The sequence below is a fragment of the Eimeria tenella genome, genomic scaffold (assembly GCF_000499545.2).
Source record: "Eimeria tenella Houghton genomic scaffold, Eth_scaff166, whole genome shotgun sequence".
Lineage (NCBI taxonomy): Eukaryota > Apicomplexa > Conoidasida > Eucoccidiorida > Eimeriidae > Eimeria > Eimeria tenella.
In genome coordinates this window covers 16,249-27,134 of record NW_013541540.1, presented here as the reverse complement: position 1 = coordinate 27,134, position 10,886 = coordinate 16,249, and the positions used below count along the sequence as shown (strand labels likewise).

General features: G+C 53.7%; 2 protein-coding genes across 2 annotated transcripts; one reads left to right on the top strand and one right to left on the bottom strand.

Moving 5' to 3' along the window:
- Positions 1 to 2,914: 2,914 nt before the first annotated feature.
- ETH_00025020 (uncharacterized protein) lies at positions 2,915 to 3,859 on the top strand (the record flags this gene model as incomplete). The annotated part of the gene is made up of 1 exon (XM_013373680.1): positions 2,915 to 3,859. One exon carries the CDS (start codon positions 2,915 to 2,917, stop codon positions 3,857 to 3,859), a length of 945 nt encoding a protein of 314 aa, XP_013229134.1.
- Positions 3,860 to 5,440: 1,581 nt separating this feature from the next.
- ETH_00025015 (cell division protein, putative) lies at positions 5,441 to 10,706 on the bottom strand (the record flags this gene model as incomplete). The annotated part of the gene is made up of 8 exons (XM_013373679.1): positions 5,441 to 6,319; positions 6,529 to 6,798; positions 7,272 to 7,492; positions 7,816 to 8,292; positions 8,476 to 8,799; positions 10,002 to 10,157; positions 10,286 to 10,360; positions 10,646 to 10,706. 8 exons carry the CDS (start codon positions 10,704 to 10,706, stop codon positions 5,441 to 5,443), a joined length of 2,463 nt encoding a protein of 820 aa, XP_013229133.1.
- Positions 10,707 to 10,886: the final 180 nt, after the last annotated feature.

Genomic DNA, 10,886 nt, shown 5'->3' with positions numbered 1-10,886 from the left:
CCCCCCGGGGGGGCCCCCAGAGGGGCCCCCTGGGGGGCCCCCACGGCAGCAACTGCTGGCACAAAGGGCAGAGGGGGAGGGTCTTGTTTGCTGCTGATGTCTAAAGGTACCCTTTTGTGTCTGTTGTATTCATTTGCTGCTTCGAGAAAACTTTTTGTGTCTGCATTTATGCACTGAGACACAGAGTCCCCACACTGTGGGGGCCTCCAGCCAGCAGGGAGGCCCCCGGGGGGCCCCCCGGGAGGCCCCCCTGGGGGGCCCCCCTGGGGGGCCCCTGGGGGGCCCCCTGGGGCCCCCATGAAGGGCGCTGGGCAAAGCGTACGGCCGCAGAGAGGCATGGGGCTGGCGCCCGGGAGCTCAGAAACCCTAAACCCTAAACCCTAAACACCAAACCCTAATTCCGGAGCAGCAGGCCAAACTGCACACTAAATGGGTCTTTTACATTGTCTCCGCGCGGCAGGGTTTGAAATGGAGTCTCGCGGCGTCGACTCTGCGGCTTAGGGTTTAGGGTTTAGGGTTTAGGGTTTAGGGTGTAGTCCTTGCACGCGGCAGCTTTGCGCGCATGCATTCTTTTTTCTGGTTTTAAGGAGCAGAAAGCAATAAAGAATGAATAAAAGGATTGATTACTTTATTTTTTTTAATTTAATTTAATTTAATTTAGTTTAAATCCAAACAAATCAGCAAACTCAATCCCCTGCTGCCCGGGGGCCCCAAGTGACCCTATTGGCTGGCGAGCACTGAGAGTTTAATTATTTTCATTTTAATTATTTATTATTTATTAATTAATTTATTTTATTTATATATTTATTTATTTATTTATTTTATTTAATTTTATGTTTTCAAGTTTAATCTGCAGTTTTCCTTTCCTTGTGTCCTCTGATCAAGCCTCCTTGCTGCTGCTGCTGCTGCTGCTGCTGTTGCTGCTGCTGCTGTTGCTGCTGCTGCTGCTGCTCCTGAGGTTGAGCGACGACGAGCCAAAGGGAACTCCAGACCCTAGGTTATAGACCATAAAGCCCGAACCACAAACCCTAAACCCTAGACCCTAAACCCCAAACCCTAAACCCTAACCCCAAACCACAAACCCTAATTTCTAAACCCTCAAGCCTTAGCCCTTTGAGTTGTAGAAGATCACATGTACGTACTGCTGGAGCAGGAGCTGCCTGCTGCTGAAACACTAGGAACTCCAGTTCAGGGTTTAGGGTTTAGGGTTTAGGGTTTAGGGTTAAGGTTTTGGGCTATTTACAGATTCGTTTTTGTCTTTCAGAGTTTAATTAATTAAATCACTAATTGATTAGTTGGCTAATTGATTAACTAATTAATTATTTAATTAATTAATCGAATAATTAATTAACTAGTCAATTAATTAACTAATTAAATGGCTAATTATTTGATTAATTAAGTAGTTAATTGATTGAGCAATATATTAATTAACTAATTTATTTATTAATTTATTACTTACTTTATTTTTAAAAAAATAAATTTGTTTTGAAGTTTTTGCTAAGCCCCCGTCTCTCTCGCCAATGTGCTGTTTTTTCTCTTTTGGAAAATGCAGTTTTGTTTTTTTAATTTGATAATTTTAATTAAAATTAAAAATAAATAAATTAAATTAAATAATTTATATTTAATTATATATTTTCAATTTACTTTTTAAAACTTGTTTATCCTTTTTCCTTTATTTTTGTGCCAAGTCATAGACAATAAAATATAATTCAAACAACTAATATAATTAAAAATATAATCAAATTTAGTCCGATTAAATTAAATTAAAATCAAATCAAATGAAACTCGGAACTGCCTCCACCAGGTGTACAGACACCTGAGGTGTACAGACACCTGAAGTGTACATACATCTGAGGTGTACAGACACCTCAGACTTCATTTCTCTCTTCGCCTTTAAAACTAGCCACAGCTTGCCACAGCTTGCCACAGCTAGCCATAGCTAGCCACAGCTAGCTGTAACTAGCTATAGCTAGCTACAGCTAGTGACTTTTCCGCTGCTGGGCTGGTGACTAGCCACGGCTAGCCACAGCTTGCCACAGCTAGCCATAGCTAGCCACAGCTAGCTGTAGCTAGCTACAGCTAGCTGCAGCTAGCCATAGCTAGCTATAGCTAGCCACAGCTAGCCATAGCTAGCCATAGCTAGCCACGGCTCGCACCGCAAGTGACCAAGCAGCTAAGTAGCAGTGCTGTGGCTGAGTCTATGCTGGTCTTGCAGATTCAAACCCTAAACCCTAAACCCTAAACCCTAAACCCTAAACCCTAAATCCTAAGCTCTCATTCTGTAACTCGGGCGTGAAGAACGGCTGAATTAGCCCCTCCGGTTGGTGTTGAATCGAGTATGGTTCAGCACACGGGTTGAAGTTGACTAATGGGCTAGGGTGTAGGGTTTAGGGTTTAGGGTTTAGGGTTTAGGGTTTAGGGTTTAGGTTTGTTGGGCTGCTGCGAGGTGGACCGCCGCGAAGGCAGGGGCCGAAGACGTCGTCTGCACCACGAAAAGACGAAATAAATATAAATTGAATAAAATAAAATTAAATAAATTAAATTAAATTAAATGCGATAGAAATGGCGAAAAGCAAAGAAACTCCGCAGAGCTGCTTGAGGCCCCGCAGCGGCGCCAACTCGATAGTTGCAGTCCAGCATTGAGAGGAGTGGCAACTGAGGCTACAAATGCATTTAAATTAAATCTTTTAAAAATTTAATTCAATTAAATATAATTTTAATCATTTAAATCCCAAAAAATAAAATGAAAAGCGACTTTTCGCGTATGCGTTCCTAGGACTGCAGCGCGGAGCTGTCCATACACCTCAACTGGCGTTGCTGCCGCCGGCGCTTCCGCGGCATTTTCGCAGTTTTACTTTTTCTTCTGAAGACATTTATGAATAAAAGTTCATTTTAACAACACTGCGCGTTGAAAATGCTGCCTTTCGACCGTCTGGTGTTGTGCGGCGCCCCTGCTGCGTCTGCCTCTGCTGCAGCAGCAGCTGCTGCTGCTGCTGCGCCTGCTGCGCTGGTGGCAGTGCACGGCATGCTGGGCGACCGCAGCTCTTTGAGGGACTTCTGCAAAGGCCTCGAGCCCCTGCTGCCTCCTGGGAGGGTCTTAAAAGTATATTTGGTGGATTTGCCAGGCCACGGGGGTTCGGGGGCCCCCGAGGGGCCCCTGACGGTGCCGGGGATGGCTGCTGCGCTGCTGCAGCTGCTGCAGCAGCAGCAGCTCGAGAACGTGCTGCTGCTGGGCCACAGCCTCGGCGGCCAAGTCTGCATGTGTGCTGCTTTGGGGGCCCCCCAGGGTTTAGTTGGGGGCCTCTGTGTCATAGACATTTCGCCAATTAATTACTTTGAGCAGCAGCAGCAGCTGCCTGCTGTGGCGGGGGCCCTCGACATTGTGCTGCTGCTGCAGGCCCTTGCTGCGCTGGACCTCACGGGCCTCCAGTCCCCTGCTGCTGCGCTGCTGCTGCTGCAGCAGCAGCACCCCTCCATCTCCGACGCAGACGGGGCCTTCCTGCTGCAGCAGCTGCAGCAAACTGCTCCGGGGGGCCCCCTGCAGTGGCGCATGGCAGTGGGGCCCCTCAGCAGCGCGCTGCAGCGCCGCGAGCTCTGCTGGGGGCCCCCCGAGGCCCCCACGAGCAACAGCAGCAGCAGCAGCAGCAGCAGCAGCAGCAGCTGGGTTTTTGGGGGCCCCGTGCTGCTGTTTAAAGGCTCCAAATCCCCTTGGATTGATTTAAAAAGAGACACAAATCAAATTCTTTCTTTTTTTCCGAAAGCCAAAATTGAAGTTATTCAAGACGCGGGACACAGCCCCCACAAGGAGCAGCCGCTGCTGCTGCAGCAGCAGCTCATTCAGTTCTTTTTCAAGAACTGAGCTTGCTGCTGCTGCTGCTGCAGCTTATTCAGTTCTTCAAGAACTGAGTTTGCTGCTGCCGCTGCAGCAGCAGCTTATTCAGTTCTTCTTCAAGAGTTGAATTTCCTGCTTCTGCAGCGGCTAATTCTATTCTTCTTTAAGGCCAATTAGCTGCTGCAGCAGCAGCAGCTTATTCCACTCTTCTCCAAGAATTGAATTTGCTGCAGCAGCAGCTACCTCAGTTCTTCTCCAAACAGAATCAGCTGCTGCCGCTGCAGCAGCTAATTGCTTCAAGCCGAATTAGCTGCTGCTGCAGCTAATTGAATTCTTCTCCAAGGCCAATGAGCTGCTGCTGTGCAGCAGCTAATTCAATCCTTCAAGCCGAATTAGCTGCTGCTGCAGCAGCAGCTAATTCAGTTCTTCTCTTCTCTAAGTCCAACTAGCTGCTGCCGCAGCAGCAGCTTATTCAATTCTGCTTCAAGTCCCAAGTAGCCGCTGCAGCAGCAGAAGCAGCAGCAAATTCAATTCTTCTTCAAGCCGAGTCAGCTGCTGAAGCAGCAGTAGCTGCTGCTGCTGCAGCACCTAATTCAATTCACATTCATATCCAATTAGCTGATGCTGCTGCTGCAGCTAATGAAGTTCTTTTTTGGTTTTAATCTGCAGCAGCGCAGCAGCAGGTCGAGCTGAGCCAATGAATAAAAAGGAAATAAAGATAAAGTAAAACTAATTTAAAATGGAAGTAAAATGAAACTAACTTATAATGGAAATAAAAATAAAACTAATTCAAAATTTAACTAAATCTCTTTGCAGAAGTATTCCACAAGGAACTGCTGCGCCGCGTCCTTGGGGTGTACGTACAGCAGAGCTTCTGCAGTGGCACGTATAAAATTGTTTTCAAATGTTTTAACTTATTTATTTAAATGTTTTTTATGTAAATAATTAAATTTTAAAAGGGGAATTGAAATGTTGTGTTCTTTTTGAGGTGTCTGTACACCCCAGGTGTATGTGCACCTGCCGCTGTACGTACACCGCAAGACGGGCGAATCCATTTGCGGATTTTTCGGCGAACTTTTGGCCGTTTTTCATCCCAACTGCAGATTTTTAAATGCAAATTGCTCCAATTATGAATGTAATGGGGAACTTTCACAATTTAATTTGCAAAGTATCCAAAAAGTAAAATGATACTTCCTGCACTTATCTCTATTCTTATGGTGCACAGGAAGCTCCAAAGGACCTTTTGATTCCATTCTGCTGCTGCTGCACTCCGCTGCTGGCCCGGGGCACCTAGGGTTTAGGGTTTAGGGTTTGAGTGGCCTCTTAACAGAGGGGACAAAGGCAGTCCAGCACGTCACTACTACCAACTAGCTAGCGGGAGAGCCGGCTAGCTAGCTAGCCAGCTAGCTAAGCGGCTAGCTGGGTAACTGGCTGGCTAGCTGGCTAGCTGGCAAGCTGGCTGGCCAGCTAGCTGGCCGCTAGCTAGTTGGCTAGCTAGCTAGTTGGCCAGCTAGCTAGCCACTTAAGACGCTCCCGTTTGTCAGACTCTGGCCGGGGCCCTTTCTCTGCGATGGCTTAGGGTTTAGGGTTTAGGGTTTAGGGTTTAGGTTACAACTCCACATCAGTTTGGTGTGGCTTCGCCTCAGTAACATATGGCTGCTGCGCCAGCAGCAGCTGCTGCTGCTGCAGCGGCTCGTGCACTGGCTGCTGCTGCTGCTGCTGATCTAGCTCTGGCCCTAAACCGGCGAAAAGGGGCTCGTCAGCGAGGGTGTAGAGTCTACTGCTGCTGCTGCTGCTCTGTTGCTGCAGCTGCTGCAGCTGCTGCAGCAAGCGCTGCTGCAGCTGCTGCAGCGCCGTCTGGTCTTCAGCCGGAACGGAGGGGAGGTCAATAGGCTCTACCAGCTCCTCTGCGTTGTATTTGCTGCTGCTGCTGCTGCTGCTGCCATTTATCTCTTCGACGCTTCTTTGCTGCTGCTGCCCTTGCCATTGCTGCTGCTGCGGAGTAGCAGCTTCATCTGGAACCGGCTCTTCTGTCTGAGCCTCGGCGCTGCTGCTGCTGCTGCTGCTGCTGCTTCGCTTGCCTTGCTGGTCCTTTTCCTGTTCCCCCCGCTCCTGGCCGTCCTCCAGGGCCCCCCCCTGAGAGCCCCCTGGGGGCCCCCCGCGGGGGCCCCCAGGGGGGCCCCCCGGCGGGCCCCCCGGGGCCGTGCCGGTGAGCCTTTGCCAGAAGGCCCTGAGGCGGGCGATGGGGGGCCCCACGAGGGGCCCCCAGGGGCCCCTGGTGGTCTCCTGGGCCGTGAGGACGGCGAGGTGTTTGTCTCTTTGGATTTGCTGCCTCCACTTTCCTGTGGGGTCAATTAAGTTTGCAATTTCTTCTCCCATTAAAGTTTCTTTTTCCAAAAGTGCTGCTGCCAAGACGCAGACGGAGCCCCAGTGCCGCCGCAGCAAACCCTCCGCCACCGCCTCCGCGCGCGTCACCAACGAACGCACCTGAACCCCACCAAACCCTAAACCCTAAACCCTAAACCCTACACCGTAAACCCTAGCGGCGCTGCAGCGGCCGCTGCCTCTTGAACGCGGAGGAAGAAGAATCCACCATCCCCCCAACCGCCCCCAACCCTAAACCCTAAACCCTGAACCCCGAACCCCACCCCCCACCCCCCAACCCCAAACCCTAAACCCTAAACCCTAAACCCTACCTCGAGGTCGACCTGTCTGGCGGTTTCGGGGCTGAGGAAAAGCTCCCTGGCCGCAGCATTGTAGGCCAGGGGCCCCAGCAGTTTGCTCATGCCCCAGCTAGCCACCATCTTGAAAGCTAGCTGTGTTGCTGCATAAATGTCGGAAGCAGCTCCTGTGGAAATTGCTGCTGCTCCAAAAGCTATTCTTTCTGCTGCGCGGCCCCCCATGCACACGCAGAGACGCGCAAACAACTCCGCGAACGAGGCCCCGTAGCGCTCCTCTGCGGGCAGCTGCAGCAGCAGCAGCAGCAGCAGCAGCAGCAGCAGCGGCGGCAGCAGCAGCGCGAGCGGGAGCAGCAGGGGCGCAGCAGCGGCAGCGGCGGGAGTGCAGCAGCAGCAGCAGCAGCAGCAGCAGCAGGAGCGCAGCAGCGGCAGAGTGAGCGTCGGCGGGCGGGATGACTCGCGGGCGAGGGGTCGAGGCAGCAGCAACTCCAAACCCTCGCCACAAACCCTAAACCCTAAACCCTGCCACAACCCCGCGGCCTGCCCCAGCCAACAACAAACCCCAAACCCTAAACCCACCCCTCCACTGCCCCCTCAAACTGCCAAACCCTTCCCCCCAAACCCCAAACCCTAAACCCTAAACCCTACCTGCTGGACGCGCCCGAGAGCGTTTCACCCCTCAACTGGCCCCCCAAACCCCGCCAAGCCCTCCCCCGCCAACCCGAAACCCCAAACCCTAAACCCTAAACCCTAAACCCTACCTGCTCGACGAGCCCGAGCGCATTTCCCCTGGAAACAATGGTGGCCTTGTGGATGGGGTCTGCTGCTGGCTGCAGGTGGAAAGCCACAACTGCGTGGCCAGCTTCGTGTGTTGCAGTTTGCTGCCGCAGCAGCAAATTGCGCAGCAGCGAAACCCTCGAGGGGCCCCAACTCACTTTGTCCCGCGCCTCCAGCAGCTCCGAAACCCCCACGAAACCCTTGTCTGCAAACCACAAACCCTAAACCCTAAATCCTAAACCCTACCGCCGGCACACTGCCTTGAAGCGCGCGACGCTGGAGTCTCGGGCGTGGGCGGGGCCTGCTCGGCGAGACTGGGGGGGTGCGCTGAAGACTAAACCCTAAACCCTAAACCCTAAACCCTAAACCCTAATGTGTAAACCCTAAACCCTAGCGAGCCGGGTCTACGCAGAGCTGGCAACTGTTGGAGGCGGAAGGAAGCTCGCTGAAGGCCCCAAGCGCCAGCGAGGTAGCTCTGGGGTTGAGGCCCCGCAGACTAGGGTTTAGGGTTTAGGGTTTAGGGTTTACCAGCGCGGGCTGCAAGCAAGGCTGCTTCGTTCACGAGGTTCTCCAGCTCCGCCCCAGAAAAGCCCGGAGTCAGTTTGGCTAGCTGGCTAGCCACGGCTTTGTGCAGGGCCCCCTGCCCCTCCCCCTCCACCTCGCTGCTGCTGCTGGTGCTGCTGCTGCTGCTGCTGCTGCTGCTGCTGCTGGCGCTGTTGGGGGCGAGCACGTGCGAGGGGCTGCTGTGTTTCTTCCTGCTCGCAGCAGCACTTCTGCTGCTGCTGCTGCTGCTGCTGGCCGGAGGGGCTCCTGGGGGCCCCCCCTTTGTCGCCTGGGGGCCCCCCGAACCCTCGGGGGCCCCCCGAGCCTGGGGGGCCCCCACACCCTCGAGGGCCCCCAAACCCTCGGGGGCCCCCAAAGGAATCTTTTGCAAATACTTCATCAAAATGGCTTCTCGGGCGCTTCGGTCGGGCAGCGGCACGTGCACAATGCGGTCAAAACGCCCTGCGCAAAACCCCAAACCCTAAACCCTAAACCCTAAACCCTAAACCCTCGACCCTGAGCCCCAGACCCTCACCCGAGAGCCCTCGACCCTTGCAAGCGGCCGGGCGAATGGCGGGGCCGCACAGCCGCCTCCCCCGCGGGCCTGCGCGGGTTTAGGGTTTAGGGTTTAGGGTTTAGGGTTACCGGGCCTGAGGAGCGCAGGGTCCAGCGCATCCACGCGGTTGGTTGCAGCAAGTACAACAACCCCACCCCCCCCCCCTTGGAAGCCGTCGAGTTCCACCAGGAGTTGGTTGAGGGTTTGTTCGTGTTCGCGGGACCCGGGGGCCCCCCCGGGGGGCCCCCCGGGGCCCCTGCGGGCCCCCACTGCGTCCAACTCGTCTATGAAAAGTATCAGGGGGGCCCCCCTTCTTGCTGCAGCAAACAGCTGCCGCACTTTGCGGGCCCCCTGGCCCACATAAACCTCCACAAACTCCGAGCCCGACGCGTACAGCAGCGGCACTTGCGCCTCTGCAACACCACATATTAGGGTTTAGGGTTTAGGGTTTAGGGTTTGGGGTTTAGGGTTTACGGTTTGGCGGCAGCAGCGGCACTTGCGCCTCTGCAACACCAGATATAAGGATTTAGGGTTTGGGATTTAGGGTTTACGGTTTGGCGGCAGCAGCGGCACTTGCGCCTCTGCAATACCACATATTAGGGTTTAGGGCTTAGGGTTTGGGGTTTGCGGTTTGGGGGCAGCAGCGGCACTTGCGCCTCTGCAACACCACATATTAGGGTTTAGGGTTTAGCGCTTAGGGATTAGGGTTTGCGGGGATCGGGACGCCGCCAGCGCACAGATACGATGCAGCCAGTAAAGGCGAGGGTTTAGGGTTTAGGGTTTGGCGGCTGTGGGGGGGCTGGCGGCGCTGCGAGCGCAAGGCTCGGGTGTAGGGTTTAGGGTTTACAGGTGTTGGGAGGAGAGGGTTTGCGCCGCTGCAGGCCAGAGGGAGCAGCTAGGGTTTAGGGTTTGAGGGTTTAGGGTTTTGAGGGTTTGGGAGGGTACCTTGGGCTGCATCGAAGTGGCTAGGGTTCTTTGGGCCTCTGCAGCCACCAATTAGGGTTTACTCTTCAGGGTTTACTGGGGTTTAGGGTTTACTAGGGTTTCCTAGGGCTTAGTGTTCAAAGCTTGTTAGGGCTTCTTAGGGTTTACAGGGGTTTGTCACTAGGGCTTATTAGGGTTCACTACAGCTTTCAGAGTTCTTTAGGGTTTGTTAGGGTATATTAGGGTTTATTAGGGTTTTAGAGTTTATTAGGTTTTTAGGGCTTATTAGGAGGAAAGGGTTTAGGGCGGCCAGGGCTGGCTGAAGTTACTTGGCTCTCCTGAGGCAGGTACAGAAACCGCTAGGGTTTAGGGTTTAGGGTTTATCAGGGTTGCTGAAGAGCAGAGCCGTTGTCTAGGGTTTGTCTAGCTCAAAGAGGTTTAAGTCGGCAATAGTTGCTCTTCTTTGCCCAGCACTAGGGTTTAGGGTTTGGTCTATTAGGGTTTAGGGTTTAGCCATACTAGGGTTTAGGGTTTAGGGTTCAGGCCAGTCGCGCCGCAGCTGCGCACGCCTCCCCCCGCCTGCCCGCTCAGCTCTGCCCCCGAAACCCTAAACCCTAAACCCCACCCCCCACCCCCCACCAAACCCTAAACCCCAAACCCCAAACCCTAAACCCTAAACCCTAAACCCTACCTGTGGCAACGGCCCTCGCGAGGGCTGTTTTGCCCGTGCCGGGGGGCCCCACAAGCAGAACGCCCCTGGGGGGCCTCGCGCCCAACTGTTTGAATTTGTTTGGAAACTTCAAACACTGAATGGTTTCTTGCAGTTCTTCTTTTGCTTCCGCCAGTCCTGCGATGCAGCAAGTCCCTTCCCTTGCTTTGCTGCAGCAGCAGCAGCAGCAGCAGCGCAGCAGCAGCAGGAGCAGCAGCAGCAGCAGCAGCAGCAGCGCAGTAGCAGCAGCAGCAGCAGCAATTTACCAGCTAAGTCGCTGAATCGGAGGGGTTTAAACCGCTGAGTCTTCACTGGGGGACGCTCCGTGAGGGCCCGCGAACCTGCAGCAGCAGCAGCAGCAGCAGCAGCAGCAGCAGCAGTTTCAGCAGCAGCAGCAGCAGTTCCAGCAGCAGTAGCAGCAGCACTGCGAGCAGCAGCAGCAGCAGCCCGCGCCTCAGGGGCCCCTGCAACAGCAGCAAAGCTGCCTTGGGTTTCTCATCTTTTATTAAGCATTCTTTCAATCCAATCTCCACGAAAGAATAAATAAATAAATAAATAAATAAATAAATAAACAATTCAATTAATGTGTTTATTACTTTGTTTATTTATTTATTTAAATGCCTCACTGTCGCTGTCGCCCGCGCCCTCAGACCCCGGGGGGCCCCCCGGGGGGCCCCCCCCCTGCATGCTGGGGGGCCCCCTGTAGGCTGGGGGGCCCCCCTCACTATTAATACTTTTTAAAATGTTTAAAGTAACAACAGAAACAACTAAAGGCCAAATGGCCAGTCCCACACAAGCCCCTGCGAGAAACACCAGCAGCCACTTCCCTTTGCTGCTGCTGGGGGCCCTTGGGGGCCCCCCGGGGGG